General features: G+C 41.6%; 1 protein-coding gene across 1 annotated transcript in view; it reads left to right on the plus strand.

The window, feature by feature from the left end:
* The window catches only part of LOC126156565 (SET domain-containing protein SmydA-8-like), a 100,772-nt gene that overhangs the window by 11,176 nt on the left and 64,802 nt on the right, over positions 1-24,794 (plus strand). Inside the window, exon 2 of the mRNA XM_049916319.1 lies at positions 12,324-12,475. Coding sequence (XP_049772276.1) covers positions 12,332-12,475 — 144 coding nt within the window. The 5' untranslated portion in view covers positions 12,324-12,331. The remainder of the gene's footprint in view (positions 1-12,323; positions 12,476-24,794) is intronic.

Consider the following 24,794-nt stretch of genomic DNA (forward strand, 5'->3'; position numbering starts at 1 on the left):
CTGAATGTGTAACCTGATAGTGAATGTGATAAGATCGTTATCTCGTCTTGAAAGGCCACTGATAATCTACTATCATACCGTTGGTGCGGATTGTTCCATTCAGTACAGGCACTGCATTCGAGCTTAAAATTTGTACTAGGATCTTTCTGCACACAAACACAGTCTAGTGGTAATTTTGTTAGCCCTTTCCGTTTCTTTTAGTGAGAAACATTCTTTCTTATTCCTTCTTAAAACTTTCCAAGATAATTTCATCCTCTCTTTCCTAACGTTTATCCCCTCGTACGGGGTCCGTTCTTTCGATGATTTGGCGAAATTGCTTTTGCTTTGTGAACACTAGAGTCGATATGCTAAGGTAGGCAAGGCGTCACCAGTCTGTGAAGTGCATAAAATTTTTTTGTGTGTGTAGTTTAACGGTTTATGCGTCGTATTTTCTGAGGTGCAGATTGGGGACCAGCCAAGTGTTTGCGAAAAGATGCATGCAAGACTGCCTAAATACCACATCTAGACTGACAGGAGTACCACACGCACGTTCACTAATCGCTGGTCTGGCTCACGTCCCACTTTCGCACGCTGGCGCATTGCGCATTGAACTATGCAAGCAGCTTGATAAATTTTATTTAATCTTTTGGCTAAATCCGATTTTTCCAACGTGAATACTAACGTTTGTCACTAATGTGTCTGCAGTGGCAGAATATTAGCGCTCACACCTTTAATGAAAATTATAAATTGCTTTTGCCATTAAAGAGGTTGTTTTACTGCTGGAAAGTTTTGCTCATCTGCGTGAAGGGGATGAAATCTATTGCTGTCATTATCTTACTCAGATATAGAGCTGACTCGAATAGAATGGTGGGTTTCCACTGTAAAAGTAAGAGAGATAATTGTGTACGGTCCTGGTGAGAATTAACTCTCAGCTCTCAAAATATTAGGCGGATCGGAAAGTAATATCGTTTCTGCGCATGTACGTATTCGTTTATAGCAGCGCGAGGTAGCCGTGCGGTCAGGGGCGCCTTGCTACGGTTTGCGCGGCTACCCCCGTCGGAGGTTAGAGTCCTCCCTTGGGCATGGGTGCGTGTATTGTCCTTAGCCTAAGCTAGTTTAAGTTAGACTAAGTAGTGTGTAAGGCTAGGGACCGATGACCTTAGCAGTTTGGTCCCATAGGAACTTACCACAAATTTCCAGTATTCGTTTATCATTTATCAGCTCACTGTGTACTTCAGAGCCGTCCAAAAGACATTTTAAGGTCAGAGTGAGAGTGACTTGATGTGACTATGTAGATTTTCCCGTCGTATTAACAGATCAAATTCTTGTATGGTCTTCAGCAGGATCAAGCTTGTCATCTGCCGATTATCGGCGAGAGCGGCTTAGCTTTTCTCACCTGATGATGGCGACCAGGTGGACGGCGGAAATATTGTGTGCAGATGACAAGTTTGATCGGGTTGAAGACCCGACAAAAATTTGTTCTGATGTGAGTGACTTGTTTACTCGAAAATAGTTAACTCCTTTTTTTTTTGCAATTTATGGTGAACTGGCCAGCCAGCTGCCAAAAGAAGTACTGGGTACTTGTAATTAAACTTTCCCTATTTAACACGTAATAACACGGAAAATAATTACCTCACGAGTACCAAACTTGAATGTCCAGAGAACAACGACCTGATGCTATATTTAAGTTAGAAGGAACAGTCAAGATCGCAATAATATTTGTTTATTGATCGGTTTCGTCTTATGTAAAAGCCATCTTGAGAATTTGTGGCTCCCTATGGCTGGGCCGCGGGCACCAGCAAGAGCATGCCAAAAATTCTGAAGATGACTTTTACGTAAGTCGAAACTGGTCAGTAAACAAATATTATTGCGATCTTGACTGTTCATTACTTAAAAATAGTGATTCATAGTCTCACACACCTGACCAGAATCAGTGCACTTGTTGATGAGTCAACATTAGCTTGGACAAAAGGAACAGAAGATAAAGTTTCCTTTAATTTACGTCTATGGTCACAAACTTTTTGTTAACAGATTACCGGTTTCGGTCTTTGATGACCATCATCAAATGTGTTTCATAAAAACAAAGTCCTAATGTACTGCAGCCATAATGGCATCGTCACTATGGCTGCAGTACATTAGGACTTTGTTTTTATGAAACAGATCTGATGATGGTCATTAAAGACCGAAACCGGTAATCTGTTAACAAAAAGTTTGTGACCATAGACGTAAATTAAAGAAAACTTATTACACACACGGGTCACTGTTTTTTCGCTACGGTGTCGCAGCTTGTGGATCAGAACATTATTGGTGCAGCACTATTATCGAAACAACAGTAATGTTGCAACTGCACTTAGAGACATATCAACGACTGAAAGGATTACGGGAGTGTCCTCTTTCTCCACCTGCTGTGCGGAGCATTATGAAGAAGTTCGAATCAACTGGAGAACTGGGTGTCGCTCCGTGAAGAGACCGACGACCGGTTGCAGCGCAGGTGGCAGATGAAATCGGTGTTGCTGTGGCGGACAATGCTGAGCGCAATTCCCGATCGTCAGGCAGTGCGCGTGGTGTGTCACGACAGTTGAACATCCCGTGGGGCACTGCACAGAAGGTGCTTCGAGCCATTCTCAAATGATATCCGAACAAGATTTATATCGTACTGCTGCTTGCACCACAGGACACACAACGACGTGTAGACATCGCTCTCCACTTTCTCGCAAGGATTGAAGTTGATCAGGGCTGGTCCTGGACCATCCTATGGACAGACGAATCTCGTTTTGCAGGACGGGTGAGATGAACACAGAGAACTGACGAGTGTGGAGATCTTCACCCCCAGTCACTGTGCATGAAGTTCCTCTATATGGTGAACGTGTTACCGTATGGGATGGCTTCACGGCTAGGTTCATCATTAGTCCATTCTTTTTTGAACAGTTTGGCGCTCAAGGACCAAAATCGTGCAGTGTGAATGGCCAGCGGTACTGCGATATCATTCGCCAGCATGTCTGACTCGTTCCACAGGAGAGAGACCCACTGAACTCGACAGTTTTCATGCAAGATGGGGCCCCACCGCACATCGCTGGTGAAGTTCACCCGCTTCTCGGAAATACATTTGGGAACGATCGATATTATCAGCCGACCGTTTCCAAATGCTTGGCCGGCGCGATCACCTGATCTCTCCCCCTGTGATTTCTGGTCGTCGGGCTACCCGAAGGACAGGGTTTACCAGGGGAACATTCAAGTACGTGCTGATCTGAAGGCAGTCGGCGTACCTACGGACATGCTTCGTTCTGCTGTGTGGAATGCAATCCTGGGTTTTCAGACTATACTGAACACTGAGGGAGCCATAATGAGCCCTTTTTGTATCAGTAATGGTACCGGCATGTAACGGTATGATGTACCGTAGCAGCACGTTAAAAATGTTTCAATTGAGTGTATTCTGGGTTATTTCTCTTCCCCATGTCCTTGACATGAATGCTACCAAGTTTGGTCCTCGTACGGTAATTAGTTTCCGCATTACAGTATGTTAAATAGGGAAAGTTTAATATAACCACCCATTACATACTCATCATCGTATGCTGTTTGTGTTTCGCAACAGTTGCAACCAAAAACATTTGTGATGTTTATCCAAGTGAAAGTGCAAATGCCAAGGTTGGATTTATATGTTCAAATGCGGTAATTTTGATCTTTCCGAAACGTATCGATCAGGAAGGCCAATAATTTTAGACAGTGACATGTTAAGGGCGGAAGTGGAAGAAAATCTGTGTCGCACAATTGAGGAACTGTTAAACGCCTTTACCCAATCTTGGTCGACCATCCAAGAACATTTCCTACAGACTGTTGAAGACAAATAAAGGTAACCGATCCACCGCATGAAACTTATTCCTTCAGCGGCACAATACAGGAGAGTTTTTAGATCGCTGGATCACAGCAGTTGGTACATGGGTCCTCTATGACAACCCAGACGCAAAAGGCAGTGTCTCTCTCAGGACCTGACGCCACGAAGTACAGCGAAGCCAGCTTTACACTCCAACCAACATTTTCTAAGAAACAAAAAAATCAGGAAAAGTCTAAAATGTCATCTCCAACTATTTTTCTCAAAAACCAATTGATTTTTGACGATGCGGCATTTAGAATTTGCGCACTAAATGGCAAAAGGTATTTGATAAGTAGGATGATTACATCACTGATTAAAAATTAAAACCTGTTAACAACTGATTTTTTTGAATTTAAGGTAAAAATGTTATTTTCCGGTCACCCTAATATGTTATGTAGATCAAATCGTAAGACGCTGTTTTACGGTGATGCATCCACCGGCTGGAGTCGAAAGGCGCCTAGTGGTGATAGATATTTCATAGATAAGTAGCTGGCCTGTCACCACCACTGTTCAGGCTGCTGTCTCGACTATCCTAACTCCGTGAACAGCGACATGAAAAGTACGCAGCGATGATCACATAACTATCGCTAGCACTGACTCTGAATAGTCGCATCACAGGCGCAACCGCACATAGTGTTCATTCTGAACCACATTGAAAAATCATGAAGAGATGGAAATGAGAAATCTTTACGGTTCTGGGCCTGTAGTGTTAACTCAACTTTGCCGTGTCTTGACTTATATACACGGTGTCCCAGTTCAGGAATATGAGTGGAACGATTATTCGAGCAAAATTCTAGTAAACATGAGGTCTAAAACGCGCACCTTAGGAACTAAGGGCACTTATCTTCGATACTGTGAAATATATTTATCCTACTGCAAACTCTTTGCGAAAACAAACCCTGAGTATAGATCATTCCTCCTAGGATACACTGTATAACGTTGGAACTTCCATTTGGGAGCAAGTTACTGGCGACTTAAGTATGACGCTGTTCGCTTCTAGAAGTACGCAACCTATTTTCGCGTGTTTACGAGAGGAGGCGGAAGCTGGACAGCGGCCAGAACAGGACAGGAAGCGCGCCAGATTGGGGGTGGTCAGGTCGGCAGACCCTGGCCAATTGCTCGGTGGGGAAGACAGACTCGCATGCGAGGATTCAAGTATCTATCCAGCTGTTACGATTTATGTAAAACAAATGGCTCCTCCTCGGATTTTTTTATACTCCTTTAATAATCAGTCAAGTGCGACTTGTTTGAGGAATCAAGCCCGTTATCAAACTCATTCACTGGAGCAGGATCAGTTACATAACGTGACAGTCAGAGCCAGTTCGTATTCTTCCAAGTATTGCCAAAAGAGACATCAATAATACAAAAACTAGCCAGTTATATTGCCATACCGCGTGCGTTAGTTATGTTGGTAGGCCTGGCCACTCATCTAGATGAAGACCTAAGCGAACGTAACTCAACAGTATGTCAACTGCTTGTTTAACTAATAACAGTTCTCCCTCTACTTTGTGCAGTTCAGCAGACACTTACTTTTGCGTAAACACTTGGAAGCACAAATACTAATTATTCTCCTACATAATATTAACGCCATAAATGACGCACGACGTATGTAAATATAACTGGTTAATTTGTTGTATATTGATGTCTCATTTGATAATACTTAGAAGTACAGGAATCGGATCTGGCCGTGACATAACACAGATGCATTTGTTCCGTGGATGTGCCTGAAACTGCGCAATATGCCTGAAACGTGTCGACACCTGATGGAGTAATAAGGGAGCATAAAACAATCGATTTGGGAGTCAGTTAGTTTACATAGTAACATTATAACATCGACATCACACTATTCCAATTTCCCTAAATCAGGTAAAACGACAGAACTGATTTTTGTCTGTACACTTAGCTATTCATCTTTCAGTCTCTTTCAAGGTATGGATTGTAGAACTTCCTCGCAGATTAAACTGTGTGCCGGACCGAGACTCGAACTCGGGACCTCTGCCTTTCTCGGGCAAGTGCTCCACCATCTGAGCTACACAAGCACGACTCTCACCCCGTCCTCACAGCCTTACTTCTGCCAGTACCTCGTCTCCTACCTTCCAAACATAACGGAAGCTCTCCTCGCAGCAAAGGTCCCGAGTTCGAGTCTCGGTCCGGCACACAGTTTTAATCTGCCAGGAAGTTTCATATCAGCGCACACTCCGCTGCAGAGTGAAAATCTCACTATGGATTATAGTCTGTGTCTCCTCATATTCTTTGTTGTAGTTCATTGCTGGCAGAGTACGCCGTGCTACTTGATCCTGATTTCGTCGGATCTTCTGTCTGACTACTCGGAACCGATGGGCACATATGAGCTCTCAGCTCAATTTCTATATAACTTAGGGAGGGAAGGGGGGGAGGGGTGGCCGATATCACATATCAGGTTAATTTCGTAAGACTATTCTATAATCCAAATGTGACTAATTTATCTCTAGAGCCATAAGTCATTGATTGTTTCAGAAAAATAAAATAATTGTTCTCAAACTCTTCAATTCATTACAAAAAATCACGGTTATTCCTGATAATGGCCCGCATCTCGTGGTCGTGCGGTAGCGTTCTCACTTCCCACGCCCGGGTTCCCGGGTTCGATTCCCGGCGGGGTCAGGGATTTTCTCTGCCTCGTGATGGCTGGGTGTTGTGTGCTGTTCTTAGGTTAGTTAGGTTTAAGTAGTTCTAAGTTCTAGGGGACTGATGACCATAGATGTTAAGTCCCATAGTGCTCAGAGCCATTTGAACCATTTGAACCTGATAATGCCTAAAGTTCTTTCACACTTATTTGACTGAAAACCCCAAGTAGATTTTCGTATGTTTATCTGCGACTGCAATATCAGTTCAGTTATTCAAGCCAGCTGGTGATGCAAATCGATAGTAGCAGTAATAAATGTAAACATAAAATCGTTCTTGGATGTGCTAGGATGACTCTTTCTCGTTCCTAAGTTAAGGCCTACATTGAATGCTAATATATTTCTTTGTCCATGCTAGCCTGCTATTTCCTTCCATGGTAGCAGAATTCCTTAACTTCGTCAAAGCGTTGAGCCATACAGGAGAAGAGTACATCTTCGTCTTACGCTGTTTCATGACGTTTTTATTTGATTGCTTTCTTGTCTGCCTCTATATTCGGCACAGATTTTGCAATTGATTTTAAACTCGCTTCCTAATGAGCTAGAGAACAGAAATTTTCAACATAACTGGACGACACTGCAGTATTAACTCGAATCTTGTCTACTTGATCGATCTAGCTCCCATAGGTATGAGTATGAAAAGGGCTGGTAATGGATGACAACTTGGCTGCCCTGCAGAATGCATTCCAGGTGTTATGTGAGCGGACGGGCGTGGATGAGCAGAGAGAGAGAGGGTGGTGGGGGGGTGGGGGGGTGGGGATGGGAGGAGAGAACGAAGATACATATTGCTTTCTTGTCTGTCCGTTGGGTACAAATTTTGCAATTGATGTTAAACTAACTTCCCGATGAGCCAGAGAATTGACATTTTAAACATAGCTCAGAAATCGGATGGCAATGCATTATTAATTCGCTTTCTTGTCTGGTGTGTGGCGGAGGCTAATTTGTGTATCTCTCCAATTTCCTCCTTTTCCTGTACCAGTCGCGAATGGTTTGTGGGAAGAAGGATTGCTGATAAGCCTCCATGTAAGTTGGTATCTCCTTAATTTTTGCCTTGAGGGCTTTTCGAGGGATATGAATAGGAGAAAGGAAGACATTTGTTGGGTTAGAAGAAGAGAAACTGAAACGAACATGAAATTTACCATAATATTTCTCTGGTGTAATCTCATCAAAATGTTTGAGAAATTTCGTATGCACAAAACTAACAAACAGAAAAAATTATTTGAATAAAAACGATTTTTTTAATGTTGTTGTTGTGGTCTTCAGTCCTGAGACTGGTTTGATGCAGCTCTCCATGCTACTCTATCCTGTGCAAGCTTCTTCATCTCCCAGTACCTACTGCAGCCTACATCCTTCTGAATCTGCTTAGTATATTCATCTCTTGGTCTCCCTCTACGATTTTTACCCTCCACGCTGCCCTCCAATACTAAATTGATGATCCTTCGATGTCTCGGAACATGTCCTACCAACCAATCCCTTCTTCTAGTCAAGTTGTGCCACAAGATCCTTTTCTCCCCAATTATGTTCAATACTTCCTCATTAGTTATGTGATCTACCCATCTAATCTTCAGCATTCTTCTGTAGCACCACATTTCGAAAGCTTCTATTCTCTTCTTGTCTAAACTATTTATCGTCCACGTTTCACTTCCATACATGGCTACACTCCATACAAATACTTTCAGAAACGACTTCCTGACACTTAAATATATACTCGATGTTAACAAATTTTTCTTCTTCAGAAACAATTTCCTTGCCATTGCCAGTCTACATTTTATATCCTCTCTACTTCGACCATCATCAGCTATTTTGCTCCCCAAATAGCAAAACTCCTTTACTACTTTAAGTGGCTCATTTCCTAATCTAATTCCCTCAGCATCACCCGACTTAATTTGACTACATTCCATTATCCTCGTTTTGCTTTTGTTGATGTTGATCTTATAGCCTCCTTTCAAGACACTGACCATTCCGTTCAACTGCTCTTCCAAGTCCCTTGCTGTCTCTGACAGAATTACAACGTCATCAGCGAACCTCAATGTTTTTATTTCTTCTCCATGGATTTTAATACCTACTCCGAACTTTTCTTTTGTTTCCTTTATTGCTTGCTCAATATACAGATTGAATAACATCGGGGAAAGGCTACAACTCTGTCTCGCTCCCCTCCCAACCACTACTTTCCTTTCATACCCTTCGACTCTTATAACTGCCATCTGCTTTCTGTACAAATTGTAAATAGCCTTTCGCTCCCTGTATTTTACCCCTGCCACCTTCAGAATTTGAAAGAGAGTATTACAATCAACATTGTCAAAAGCTTTCTCTAAGTCTACAAATGCTAGAAACGTAGGTTTGCCTTTCCGTAATCTTAATTCTAAGATAAGTCGTAAGGTCAGTATTGCCTCACGTGTTCCAAGATTTCTACGGAATCCAAACTGATTTTCCCCGACGTCGGCTTCTACCAGTTTTTCCAGTCGTCTGTAAAGAATTCGCGTTAGTATTTTGCAGCTGTGACTTATTAAACTGATAGTTCGGTAATTTTCACATCTGTCAACACCTGCTTTCTTTGGGATTGGAATTATTATATTCTTCTTGAAGTCTGAGGGTATTTCGCCTGTCTGATACATCTTGCTCACCAGATGGTAGAGTTTTGTTTGGCTTTGCTCTCCCAAGGCTGTAAGTAGTTCTAATGGAATGTTGTCTACTCCAGGGGCCTTGTTTCGACTCAAGTCTTTCAGTGCTTTGTCAAACTCTTCACGCAGTATCGTATCTCCCATTTCATCTTCATCTACATCCTCTTCCATTTCCATAATATTGTCCTCAAGTACATCGCCCTTGTATAGACCCTCTATATAGTCCTTCCACCTTTCTGCTTTCCCTTCTTTGCTTAGAACTGGGTTTCCATCTGAGCTCTTGATATTCATACAAGTGGTTCTTTTATCTCCAAAGGTCTCTTTAATTTTCCTGTAGGCAGTATCTATCCTACCCCTAGTGAGATAAGCTTTTATGTACCATGTTTTAAACTGGACTAAAAAGCACAAAATAATTTGTCCTAGACCTATACAGATATTCTTGAAAATTTGTTATCTGAATTTTAAATAGCTATGAAAATGCTTGCAATATTTAAAACGGAAAACGTGGGATACGTGCAGTACATAGTTATATGAATAGTTCACCTCATTACAGTTACACGACTAACTAACTGATACATGAATAGTTGCATGCGCCCCGCGTTTTTCTTTATTAATCTTCCAAGTATTTTCCAAGCTTTTAAAAATTCAGTGACACACTTTCCAGAACTGTCTGTATGAGGTTTTAGGAACCAGTATGGGGATAGCAGAAATTATGTTATTCAGTGCGATTTAAAAAAAAAATAGTACACTGAACATTTTTATTTAAATAATTATCAATCTGACCTCATCTTTCTTGGTCTTCCATTCTTATTGTATTTTCTTGGTTCTTGTGCATGTTATATTTTATGCATCTTTTCGTATAGCATTATACCCATTTACCTGAAAATTACAAATATTTCGCTGGACTTTATACTGTCGAACGGGTTTTCTGGGTCTACTAATCCCACGAAAGTTTTCTGAATGCTTTTAACAAACGTAAAGTCAGATCTGCCTCTCTGATGCCTTTAACTTTTATGATGCCAAAGCGGTGTCATGTATCTTACTCTGGTTAGCAACTTGGGTGTTGAAACTGGCGACCATATTCAAGTTAAGAGAAAAGTTAGACAGTTTTATGGTCTCACAGTTTCCAGAAGAACATACCTCCAGACAGCGGCAGGTCAGGAAAAGAGAGGGCACTGGTATTCGAGGTGAAACACTACCATGGCAGAAGAGTCGACAAATGACGTACTCGCCCTCTTATCGATCCCTGAAAAGCCTTGGGTACCTTTTAAGACTGGCTCAGCATCAGTCAGTTTTGGAAGATATGCAGTAGTTGCTGCATATCGACGCTGGTCTCAGATTAGTCTTTTGGACTTACGAGACACTGGCGGAGAATCGTAGCGGCATTTGTGCCTCCTAATACTTAAAACTAGACGAAGAAGATTGTTTTAAGAGGGGAGAAATGTTGTAGTAATTGGTGTACAATGTAAAAATTCATTTATTCAATGTTCCATAAAAATAAAGTCGTAGTAAACTACAATGGCCTTTTAAGTATGATGCCTTAACGAGACCATCACAGTGTCATTTGGGCTATCAAATACCGCTGAAATGTTTACGAAAATGAGAGCTCGTGCCACAGTCTTTGATTTCAGTTTATTGAACTGCTGCCTTGTGGATTCAGTTAATTTTAACAGGAATCAGATAAATAGGAAATGCATCCTTGGATGGAGTGCACCCACTTACACACGATCCCCAGTTGAGCTAGTTTTGCCTTTCGTGTAACTACTGGTCTTGGAAACAATCGAATCAACTTCATGACATATTTCCATTTCTGAGGTAACTCCTCATATAGAAGAAAATTATCGATTGCGCAAAAGCGAGCATGTGGCGTTCACATGCAGTCGACTTGTAGGTACCGCTTGAAGGAGTTAGGCATTTTAACTGCACCTCTCAGTACATTTGTTTCGGAAATTCGTTATAAATAAGCCACTACAATTTGAGAAGAATTGTGATGTCCATTCGTACAACACTAGTTAACATGATTTTTATTACCGATCATTAAAACTTTCATTGGCTCAGAAAGGCGTATATTATAAGCAGCAATAAAAATTTTTGATCATCTGCCCGATAACATAAAACATCTGACATGGACTAAACCAAGTTTTAAAGCTAACCTAAAATGATTTGTCTTGCTCAACTCTTTCTATTCCAAGAAAAAAATTTTATTTTAAAACTTTGTAGCTCGCAATAAATTAGAGTTTTTAGGTGTAGCTGCATGATTAAGACAAAAATAATGTAATCACTAATGTTGACTACTCGTTCCGAAGAGTTCATAAAGACTCAGCAATACCGACCGACTGCCGTGTCATCCTGAGCCTAGAGGTGTCATTGGATGCGGATATGGAGGGATTTGTGGTCACACACCGCTCTCCCGGTCATAAGTCAGTTTACGAAACCGGAGCCGCTACTTCTCAATCAAGTAGCTCCTCAGTTTGCCTCACAAGGGCTGAGAGTGCCCCGCTTCCCAGCAGCGCTCTGCAGACCGGATGGTCACCCATCCAAGTGCTGGCCTAGCCCGACAGCGCTTAACTTCGGCGATCTGACGGGAACCGGTGTTACCACTGGGGCAACGCCGTTGGCCACAAATGTTGACAAGAATTATTTATTCATCTCCTGTTAACTGAATCGCTCCACGTCATTTAGATGAAAGAATTGTCCAAATTATTTAAGAAACGTAACTAACCATTAATAGTGTCAAAAATCCGAATTCCATGAGACACACTGCCGAGCTTGCAACCCCTACCTGTCTGACGGGACATTATCAAAACAATCACACTGCATCAGTCCAAGAGACCTGTCGAGCTTAACATCCCTAGCTGATCAAAGAAACGCTATCAACAGTCGTATGGCATGACTGCGAAGTAGTACAGAAATTAATCCGGTACATAGGCGCAAATTCTGTCATGAAGCTAACGCTTCCATCTATTCTCCCTTTGCCGGGCAAATACTAGCGATGAAAATTTCTACCCTGGCCAGGATCTGAACCGGCTATCTGCGCATCGAGTGCCATCGAGCAGGCGTGCGTTAGTATCCTCGGGGAACGCAGGTGTGTCGTCCCTCGGTGTGTATTGCTCTGTTGATGTATCCTCATGCAGATTCAAAGGGAGCTGTCGAATGCGTGGTGCTGAGCCGGCAGTGTCGCGTGTGGTGTTGCAGAGGCGGAGATGCCGGAGGAGGCGGCGTCGTGCGAGGTGTGCGGCGCGCCGGCGTCGCAGCGGTGCTCCATGTGCCGGCAGGCGGCCTACTGCAGCAGGCAGCACCAGAAGCAGCACTGGCCCACGCACAAGGCCGGCTGCCGCTGCTACGAGGTGAGCCGCCGGCCCGGGCGCTTCTCACACCAGTTGCAACACTGCTGCTCTCTGTCTGAGCGAATCTTCCTAAAACTGTCTACCAAAACTTCTCAGAAATGACTACCAAACAAACTAATTCCTGTTGTTGATAATTCTTCCGGGTTATGTGGCCGTGGTCCATGGAACACTTCTATTCTTAACGTTTCGCCCAATACTACGTTGGACATCCTCAGAGGTATGGCTGGTCCTGTTGAGTCCTGCCGACTGACGAGTCGGGCGTCTGAGAGCGGCCTAAATACCGAGGAAAGTGGGCGTGGTCTAGCTTGCACATCGTAGCAGAGAGAAAACTAGTCAAAGATAAAATGTAACTATCGACAATAGTCCGTCATAGATAAAAATCACTTACCGATTCTGTAACGCCACCGTCCATACCTCGCTTAATTTCAAGGCCTCTTCTTTTCTATTAAAATTGTCTTCATGTTTATAAATTTCAATAGCCTCCCTATACAGTCGTGGACAATACTTCGTGGTAGCACTTAAAACTGTAGTTTCAGAAAACTTAACTACATGGTCACCAGACTGAAGTGCATGTTCCGCAACGGCCGATTTATCTATTTCACCCAGTCAGCAAAGACTTTTATGCTCCTTTACCCTCGTATTCACACTTCCTTTCGTAGTTTTAAGTGCTACCACGAACTATTATCCACGACTGTATAGGGAGGCTATTGAAATTTATAAACATGAAGATAATTTTAATAGAAAAGAAGAGGCCTTGAAATTAAGCGAGATATGGACGGTGGCGTTACAGAATCGATAAGTGATTTTTATCTATGACGGACTATTGTCGATAGTTACATTTTATCTTTGACTAGTTTTCTCTTTGCTACTATGTGCAAGCTAGACCACGCCCACTTTTCTCGGTATTTAGGCCGCTCTCCGACCCCGACTCGTCAGTCGGCAGGACTCAACAGGACCAGCCATACCTCTGAGGATGTCCAACGTGGTATTGGACGAAACGTTAGGAATATAAGTATTCCATGGACCACGGCCATATAACCTGGAAGAATTATCAACAGTACCATCCGGTCGTGAAGCCTTCATTGTAAAACTAATTCCTAAGTTAAACTCGTGTACTGTGCTAAGCTCTGAGTGTACTGAATTACACGAAGACTTAATATGATCTGCTCAACACTGTCTACAAATGGAAGCTAACTGTTTCTGTAAAAATGAAATGCTACCCTGAATGCAACCTGACTTCTGAAATAAATGTGCAACTGAACTTACAAAGCAACTCCTCGACCTAAACTGTATTTTTACTTATCTCACGTCTTGACAAACATTTTTGGAGATTTCTCGCAAGCAGCGCACAGTATATAGTGGCAAAGCAACATTAAAATACTACGACTGAAAATTCCGTACCGCGAAGTGCAATTTGTGTACGTACATAATAAACTGAATGGAGGATGGGAATTTGAACTGGAAAGAAATGACTTCTGCCAAAATTCAAATTGAACTCTATCTTCAGAAGTAATGCTTTAAAAATGAACTGAACGTTCACAATCGTATTTACTCAACATGCCTTTAAGAAGCAACTTAAAGCAAGGGAAATCTCATCCCCCTATCAGAGCAATCCCTATAACAGTCCTGCTATCTGAGCTTCGCTACTTCAATCTCAATAACAGAAAACAATGCTAGGCACTTGCGTGCTTATCTCAATCTCTCAACATTCCAGAAAAATTGCCAAATAAACACCTTAGCTTCTCTCTCATAACTGCATCAAAAATATTCATATTCCAATTCCATCAGTCATATACACACTTATAAAGAAAATTTCCTGACCATTCTTCAGTTGTTGCCACCATACAGTAGACCAGCGGTAAGTTAGAAAGAAAAAAGAATTCTTTATATTTTCAGGTTTTCATCCCATTACAAAATTCGTAATTTTCTTAATAAAATGATGTATAAGTCGCTTAAAAACTTGCACGGAAAGTCTTTTATTTGTATTATTATAACCTTTTTCTTTAAAAAAATATCCTTTGCTCCTGTTTAAAGCGTTTGTTGGTTGGTCGTCTGGGGGGAGGCGACCAAACAGCAAGATCATCGGGCCCATCGAATTAGGGAGGGATGGGCAAGGAAGTCGGTAGAGCCCTTTCAAAGGAACCATCCCGGCATTTCCTGAAGCAATTTAGGGCCAGACGCGGGTTTGAGCCGTCGTCCTCCCGAATGCGCTACTTCGCTCGGTGTTTAAAATGTTAAAAACTTTATATGCATTACATCAAGATCAAATATAGCTGGTAACTTAATGTACAGAGGACTGTGGGTTGCAGTATTGCATAGGCGAAATTTCGTTGGTATCACGTGAGATCACGTCCAAAAATGGATGGACACCGGGTTGAGAGAGTTGAAACAAAGTTTGAAAAAGAAGAAACTTTCAGATGACAAAAACATAAGGGCAGGCTGCCAGTCATAATTATTGATAGCAATAACAGCGATGATTTCTTCAGAATGAAGCAGGTAGAATGGGCCACCTTCTTCCAGAAACTGTGAGCAAATGTTAAATGGAACACATCAACTATGCCGCCCCAGGCCAAATTCGTGCTACAAGTATCGGAATGCAAAGTACTCAAGTACTTCATTCAGCCATAAATAGTCAGCATCCGTCACGGGAGCCATAAAACGCGTTTAAGGAGACCTTGCACATCCTGATCTGTTGAAGACTCAGAATCCAAATGATTCTTTCAACAGTCTCATATGGACACGCATAGCAACAGATGTTTTTCATGGGAGGAAAACATTAAAATTCTGGGACTCTGTGATGCAGGTATTGCTTTTGATGACGGCAACACTGGTAGGATGAAAGCAATGGGAATTTATCTTCATGTAAACTGCATCAGACAACTACGACGGTTAGAGACGTTTTGCATCGATAAAACACAGTATGCAGTAAAAACGGCCACTAAGGAATCGAGAACAGCGAAAAAGAATGAGATCCATGGAAAACTATCAAGATAATGACATTCTGTATGCTGCAGGATACTTCTGAGGGAGAAAAGAAAATATAAAATATTAAGTTTTAGATATTTATCATTTTAGTAGCTGTTTCTGAAAAGTTATACTTTCAGTTTGCACCATCGTCAGTTCTTTGCTATATTAGCAGGCCTTGGCGTCTCTATTTCGTGCGATCCATTCCTTACCTCTTAATGTTTCTATATGTGCTGCAGAGCACAGAGCACAACTTAATCATAGCTAACACTTGGTTCAAGAATCATGAAAGAAGGTTGTATACATGGAAGAAGCCTGCAGTCACTGACAGGTTTCAGATAGATTATGTAATGGTAAGACAGAGATTTAGGAACCAGGTTTTAAATTGTAAGACATTTCCAGGGGCAGATGTGGATTCTGACCACAATCTATTGGTTATGACCTGTAGATTAAAACTGAAGAAACTGCAAAAAGGTGGGAATTTAAGGAGATGGGACTTGGATAAACTGACCAAACCAGAGGTTGTACAGAGTTTCAGGGAGAGCATAAGGGAACAATTGACAGGAATGTGGGAAAGATTACAGTAGAAGAAGAATGGGTAGCTTTGAGGGATGAAGTAGTGAAGGTATTAGAGGAACAAGTAGGTAAAAAGACGAGGGCTAGTAGAAATCCTTGGGTGGAAGAAGAAATACTGAATTTAATTGATGAAAGGAGAAAATATAAAAAAAGCAGGCAAAAAGGAATACAAACGTCTCAAAATTGAGATCGAGAGGAAGTGCAAATTGGCTAAGCAGGCATGGCTAGAGGGCAAATGTAAGGATGTAGAGGCTTATCTCACTAGGGGTAAGATAGATACAGCCTACAGGAAAATTAAAGAGACCTTCAGAGAAAAGAGAACCACTTGTATGAATATCAAAAGCTCAGATGGTAACCCAGTTCTAATCAAAGAAGGGAAAGCAGAAAGGTGGAAGGACTATATAGAGGGTCTATACAAGGGCGATGTACTTGAGGACAATATTATGGAAATGGAAGAGGATGTAGATGAAGATGAAATGGGAGATATAGTACTGAAGAGTTTGACAGAGCACTGAAAGAACTGAGTCGAAACAAGGCCCCGGGAGTTGACAACATTCCATTAGAACTACTGACAGCCTTGGGAGAGCCAGTCCTGACGAAACTCTACCATCTGGTGAGCAAGATGTATGAAACAGGCGAAATATCCTCAGACTTCAAGAAGAATATAATAACTCCAATCCCAAAGAAAGAAGGTGTTAACAAATGTGAAAATTACCGAACTATCAGTTTAATAAGTCACGGCGGCAAAATACTAACGTCGATTTTTTACAGAGGAATGGAAAAACTGGTAGAAGCCCACCTCGGGGAAGATCAGTTTGGATTCCGTGGGAATGTTGGAACACGTGAGGCAATACTGAACCAACGACTTATCTTAGAAGAAAGATTGAGGAAAGGCAAACCTACGTTTCTAGCATTTGTAGACTTAGAGAAAGCTTTTGACAATGTTGATTGGAATACGCTCTTTCAAATTCTGAAGGTGGCAGGGGTAAAATACAGGGAGCGAAAGGCTATTTACAATTTGTACAGAAAGCAGATGGCAATTATAAGAGTCGAGGGACATGAAAGGGAAGCAGCGGTTGGGAAGGGAGTGAGACAGGGTTGTAGTCTCTCCCCGATGTTATTCAATCTGTATACTGAGCAAGCAGTGAAGGAAACAAAAGAATAATTCGGAGAAGGTATTAAAATCCACGGAGAAGAAATAAAAACTTTGAGGTTCGCCGATGACATAGTAATTCTGTCAGAGACAGCAAAGGACTTGGAAGAGCAGTTGAACGGAATGGATAGTGTCTTGAAAGGAGGGTATAAGATGAACATCAACAAAAGCAAAACGAGAATAATTGAATGTAGTCGAATTAAGTCGGGTGATGCTGAGGGAATTAGATTAGGAAATGAGCCACTTAAAGTAGTAAAGGAATTTTGCTATTTGGGGAGGAAAATAACTGATGATGGTCGAAGTAGAGAGAATATAAAATGTAGACTGGCTATGGCAAGGAAAGCGTTTATGAAGAAGAAAAATTTGTTAACATCGATTATAGATTTAAATGTCAGGAAGTCATTTCTGAAAGTATTTGTATGGAGTGTAGCCATGTATGGAAGTGAATCACGGACGATAAATAGTTTGGACAAGAAGAGAATAGAAGCTTTTGAAATGTGGTGCTACAGAAGAATGCTGAAGATTAGATGGGTAGATCACATAACTAATGAGGATGTATTGAATAGGATTGGGGAGAAGAGAAGTTTGTGGCACAACTTGACCAGAAGAAGGGATCGGTTGGTAGGACATGTTCTGAGGCATCAAGGGATCACCAATTTAGTATTGGAGGGCAGTGTGGAGGGTAAAAATCGTAGAGGGAGACCAAGAGATGAATACACTAAGCAGATTCAGAAGGATGTAGGTTGCAGTAGGTACTGGGAGATGAAGAAGCTTGCACAGGATAGAGTAGCATGGAGAGCTGCATCAAACCTGTCTCAGGACTGAAGGCCACAATAACAACAACATGTGCTGCAGTCCATCACATCGTCCAGGCTCTGAAATCTCTTCCTGTCTTGCATTCTCTTTTCTTCTACATGGCGCCTCTAAGACATTTTTTTTAGATCTCTGCTTCATTCTTAGTATATATCCAATCCACTTGATTGTTCTCTCTATCTGTCCAACTTATTCTTTCCATCCTCCACCATGCCTTTAGCCTTGCTTTCTCTTTCTTTGTCAGTGCACACGTTTCAGCACCATACAGGAGGACACGCCGTACAAAAAGTATTATTAGTTTTTGCTTTAAATCCCTCCATATTTTGCTGCGGGGAAAGTCTCTTTTTTTATAATATGCTTCTTTCGCCATTACTACTCCGGTTTTGATTTCTATGCTGCTCTTCCTGTCGGTTTTCACCTACTTGCACATGCTCTGATAATTCTACGTTCAGCATTATCTTTACCTATTTATTTGCTGCAAGAGCCATGAGTTTTGTTTTCTTTGTGCAGATTTTCATTCCATGAACTTTTAATCAATTATTCAAAATAACAGTCACAATCGCATTAGTTTATTTTGCACGACAACACAAGCTGTGAAAAGATAACGCCGCAGCACAAGACCACATGCATTGGCAACAACATGGCGGAAGAATAGTTATGGTACGCCGTTACCATAACAACGAACACCACGCAAAGACGGTATTACAGCAGACGACTTATACGAAGCGGCTACCATAACGACAGCGTCCCAACCACACAGGCTAGGGGGCGCTTGATATATACTGTCGCCCATGGCAACGGTGTCCCTACCACAAGAGATAGAGGGCTCTGCTCTATCCACAAATGATATGAAAAATGAATGGGACACCAGTTTCCTCAATTTTAATTAATTGTAAATTTCTCGAGGTTTAATTAGTTATTTATTATTTATTATATTTTACATTACAACTGGAACAAACTTTAAAATTTACGATTTATTGCTTAAGCATGTAACTACCGTTGGTCACCGTGGAGGGCCTTACTATCGGCCCACGTGTTGTTGGCCGTTACTTAAGCTCATGCAGAGAGCCAACCATGCTTAGTTACCAATCGTGCACAGGCAGCGTGACGACTCCAGCAAGCGACCAAATGGGTATAAAAATCTTTTTTTTTTTTTATGTAACTGCTTGTAGATTACGTACATGATTACTTACCAATATTATAACTTTGCAGTGTAAATTGCCCTGAAGACCCTATCGCGGGTTGAAACCGGTTGGCGGCAAAATAAACTAATGCGATTGTGACTGTCATTTTGAATAATTGATTATAAGTAAATTAATCGCAGTTTGTCCACACAACTGTGTGGTCTAAAAATCCATGAACTTTTGTTGTAGCTTCAATGGTAACCGTTATAACCTGTAACTCTTTCTGACCTGTTGCTAGGAGGACCATGTCGTCCCCAAACCTCAAATCCTTCTTCCCCCAGTTTTTATCCCCTTTGCATTTCCCCCCTAAATTGTTGGCGTAGAGCATTCAAATTTTCAGCAAGTTGCAAATATTGTACATATACTTAGCGTACTGAGTAAAATAAAAAGGATTTTAAGTATATTTAAAATTATTTTGGAGAAAGTACAAAACATTGTACAATATTTTAACCGCACGGTTAAACAATTACATTTCCCGAGCCAGTGACTAAAATGCAATGATTTTGTTTCAGTAGCCTAAGAATGTATGAAATTTTCTGCAAATTTTTCATGACCACTGCTATAGTGACTTATGAAATACAGGGAACCCGAATAACATAATTTATCATCAACGACATAGGGCATTCTACTACTCCTGCTTCCGCCTGTGCCAGGCAGTGCTCGAGCCAGTGTTTATTCGACTGTACGTGCTTTTGTGTGATACCAGTCGTCACTTAAAAAAGCTCGTGAGCCTGCCTAATAGACTCAGATGTAAACAGAAATAGTTACTGAACCGTTAATCAAGATCTCGGATGTTGTAGTTTTTTTCTTGCTCATATATGCGTTTCTCCCGTCTGTTTCTTTCGTTTTGGAGTGTCATATAACATCATTACGTCCACTTTGTCTTCAGAATCTAATTCTTAAGAAAGACCCATGAGTTCAGTCACTGTTTCACAAGGATATACTGCATGATACTGCCTATGAAGCTGTCTCTCTGCATGCCCTCTCCTGCCCTATTTCGCCTGTGTCCGAACGTGCACCTGGCCTAGGAATCATAGCTGTAGTGTTACGCTTTGTGATCACGCAAATTTGCTTAAAGAAGACCACGTAACATATCTTAGTCTCTTGAATTCGCGATGACACTTCAGCATGAACAAAGTTGTTGAGATTAACGGGGTGACAACTTCATTGGTTTTTGTACAAAAGCTGTGATATTAATTTGCAGTGTGTAAATAGTCATTCTCCGGTGGGCAAATTAGTCAGGAATGACATCTTGACATCTTTAGACCACCAAAAGCTGCTATATCAATATTTTTGTTATGATTATAGATCATTTTACTGACAGGGTACTATAAATGTAGCATTATGAATGGTAGCATGGAATGACAATCCATTGATATTAGACATACAAGAAAGACTTGCCAGTCCTCTGCATTAAGCATCATGGCTCTATAAACACCTCAGTTCATTGACAGATGACGAACGTGTAGCGTTTATACTGCGTGAAGTATTTGTGGAGTAATAGTCCTCAACACAGTAAACTTGTATGTCTAATGTCAGCCAAATGCCCTCCTGTGCTATGTTTATAATACTACTCGATCTGATGATGTTTTGTGATCAAAACGAGCCGTGCATTAAAAGAAAATATTGATTTTAGCGATCTGAAGTCGACATTTTTGAATTCTTTGGGCACAGTGGAACACTGTCTGTAAAAAGACAACCGAGAACTGAAAAAGCTGTCGATTCGAAGTTGCCTTTTGGTTTCTAGATAAATCACATCGAGTATTCTAACACAATATCCGTGAACACGACGTTCCGTTCCACGTAAGATTGGCTCGAGAGCGAGGACAATTTGTTGGTTGTTTCCGTAGTTCTCTGTTATGCAATGTGTGATTTTTTTTTCCTTTTTCTTTTTGTCCACCTGCCTTTTACTTCATTTGTTTATTTGTTATATAAAAAATATGTTGGGTCAAGCACGTAATATTCACTCCAAACGAGAAAAAAGGGAAACAACGCCCCACAAAGGAATTACTCGAACGGAACGGTAATCGATAGATACAGACAAACAGATGATTACAATATCAGAAAATTTGGGTGATTTGTAGAAGAGAAAGAGCGTTTCAAATTTTTTTGGTCCATCTGTGGTCCTCACGCAAGCAGTCATTCGGTTTGGCATTGACTGACAGAGTTGTTGGATGTGCTCCTGAGGGATGTCGTGCCAAATTGTCTCCATCTGGCGCGTTAGATCCCGAGACTGTTGGAGGGCCCTGTTCATAACGTTCCAAACGTTCTCATTTGTGGAGACATCTGGCGCCTTTGTTGACTAAGGTAGGCAGGCACGAAGACAACCAGTGCATCTCTCGTCGTGTGGGGTCGCGCATTATCTTGCTGAAGTATGAGCCCAGGACGGCTTGCCATGAAGGGCAACAAAACGGAGTGCAGAATATCGTCGACATACCGCCGTGCTGTAGGGGTGACGCGGATGAGAGCCACAAGGATCCTGGTGTGAACTAAAATGCAATCCATAACAGCACTCCTGGTTGTCGGGCCGTATGGCGGTCGACGGACGGGTTGGTACTCCACCGCTGTCCAGGGCGTCTGCAGACACGTCTTCGGCCTGAAGCTCAGTTACTGGAGAAGAATTATTTTTCAGTGATGAACTCCCTTTTGAACTGAGTCTCGATGACTAGCACATAGAGGTTCCAGACACCGGTCAGATATCAACCTGACAGTCATCCGCTATCTCTTTCTCTTGAATGAAACACCCAATTTTACTGAAATTGACATCTACTGTTTGTTCACATCTACAGATTTAGATTTCCGCCCCATTTGAATAAGTCCTTCGTAGTGCCCCCCCCCCCTTTTTTTCAGTGTATTTGCATTAACATAACCCCAGTGAATTGCTTCAGTAATTTACAAGACTCATCATGAAAAGAGGATGAAATATTTTTAAAACAAGTTTTGAAATAAATTCTTAAGTTGATAAATTTTTAATGTTGTCCTAGACTTAAATGCTTCTAAATTCCTAAACTCCTGATACAAAAAAAAAAAAAAAAAAATAAATAAATAAAAAATTTAAAAAAATCATAGGCTATTTTCACCAATATTAAATGTGCATAAAATTGTAAATTTTAAATTATTGTTAATTTTAAATGAACAGTAACTGTAATACACCCTTTGTAAATTACGCCGCAGTTTGTTATACATCTTAGTTACATTTTCTATACAGCAAGGTCACCAGGACTACTTTTTTTTAGTGTAGATTCTTCTAATTACGTGCTATCCGTTAACTATTTTCATACCAATCATGTAAAGATAGCCAGTTCATCATTATGAAGTGAAGTGAGTTGAGCGTACAAGGGAGAAACAGATTTATTTAGCGAACGGTTTCACTAAAATTTCTTGAGGAGACTGAACGGAAAATAAACATATGAATAAAAAAACAGTAGTTTATTATTTTTATCCCGAAAGTTAAGTTTATTTGGAATTCAAACTTCAGCAACGAAAGTAGCTCTACTCCATTTACATAAAAGTATTTTGTCTACATGCGCAATCAATAGGCTGAATTCAAATACTATGGACGCAGGCCTCAGAGGAGCGAGAACTTTACGAATACGATTGGCTTTGTGGCTAAAGGGTATGGTGCGCCTAGCATGTAGGTTATTTTCGTAAAAGATGGCGGTCGGCAGAAAAGCAATCGATTTATTTTAATAATCAAGAAGAGAGTTCTCAATCGCTTTAAATTCTCAGTTTCATCCATCACGTTCTTTGGCACATCTTTCGGTTGGCACGAGACTGTTTCCTTTCCTGTGCCGATCTCGGCACCTCAATGTGGGTAGTTATATGTATAATAGAGTGTGTCCCGACATGTCAGGCCAATAGATGTTCAATGTGGTGGCCATCATTTGCTGCACACAATTGCAATCTCTGGCGTAATGAATGTCGTCCACGCCGCAGTACATCTGGTGTAATGTCGCCGCAGGCTGCCACAATACGTTGTTTCATATCCTCTGGGGTTGTAGGCACATCACAGTACACATTCTCCTTTAACGTACCCCACAGAAAGAAGTCCAGAGGTGTAAGATCGGGAGAACGGGCTGGCCAATTTTGCTTCCTCCACGTCCTATAAAACGCCCGTCGAACATCCTGTCAAGGGTCAGCCTAGTGTTAATTGCGGAATGTGCAGGTGCACCATCGTGCTGATACCACATACGTCGACGCATTTCCAGTGGGACACACTCTATTCCACTTCGTAATTGAAAACGGAAACCACGTGTTTACGTTTACCTCACCCCCTCATGGTAATGTACATGTGCGTCAGTGAATAAGACCAATAAAAAGGTGTTAGCATGTGGACGTAATGTGCCGTTCCAGTCTCTTCTGTACCTAAGGTCCATCACCGTTCCCTTTGGATCCCTACGTAATTCGGTGCTCTCCGATACACACGATCGAACAGCGGAGGAGTGGTACTCAAGCGTCAACTTTAGGTTACAATATCTCCGGTAATTAACATTTTACAATGCAACAAACTGCACTGATTACGTATTTGTTTATATGTTCAGATGTGCTAACAAAACTAACGGGGTTCCATTAAAAAAACGTAGGTTTCTGTTAAGGAACTTAATTCCGTGCATTTTTTTATGGTTTGTATTAACCAATTACACTAGCCCCTCTCCTCACGTTCAGTCTGTAGAATCGATTCGTCAGTATTTGATGTGGTTTACGAAATATATCCACCGGTAACGCCCCTCGTGGTCTCGCGGTAGCGTTCTCGCTTCCCCAGCACGGGGTCCCGGGTTCGATTCCCGGGGGGGTCAGGGATTTTTCCTGCCTCGAGATGACTGGGTGTTGTTGTGTCGTCTTCATCATCATCATTCATCCCCATTATGGTCAGAGGAAGGCAACGGCAAACCACCTCCATTAGGACCTTGCCTAGTAAGGCGGTGCAGGTGTCCCGCATCGTTCCCCTACGCTCTGTCAAGAAGCATGGGACTTCATTTCCATTTCCAACGTTAGGTGACTCATCCTGTATATATATATATATATATATATATATATATATATATATATACCAACCACCTACAACTTTTGTTCTCTGCGGATCCCTAAAGTGCTGTCGAAGTTTCTTCCTGATGCACCTCTAGTTAATGTTTTCGACATGTTTACTTCCTTGCCGATTCTTTGGAGGTCATTCTATTTCATTATTGGTCTACTTGATTTTTAGCATTCTTCTGCAGCACTACATTTCGTATGTTTTTATTAATTTCTTTTATGGTTTTAGTGTGGTATTCGCGTCTTTCCGACGTGCGTCCGTAAAATGCGGCATGTCTGTCGAAAACCAATGTTGTGCAATGGTGCGCAAATGGGTGCTGCTGTTTAATAATAACGCACGTCCCCAGCATCGCAAGTGTCGCGGACGAGAATGCGCAGCTGGCAGTTACGAACCTACTCGCAGCAGGACACGGTGTTTTACCAAACGGGTGCCTTCAATGTGGTGCGTCGGTGAGATGATTTCCTCACTGCTCATGGCGATGTTGCCTGACTGGGGTACCTGTTCTAGACAGTAATGGCCTTCGAACGGAAAGTTTTTGGTAGCCCTTTATATTAATTAAAAATGCTACACTCATGTGCAGTTATTTCATAATTAATA

This window comes from Schistocerca cancellata, chromosome 2, assembly GCF_023864275.1.
Source record: "Schistocerca cancellata isolate TAMUIC-IGC-003103 chromosome 2, iqSchCanc2.1, whole genome shotgun sequence".
Taxonomy (NCBI): domain Eukaryota; kingdom Metazoa; phylum Arthropoda; class Insecta; order Orthoptera; family Acrididae; genus Schistocerca; species Schistocerca cancellata.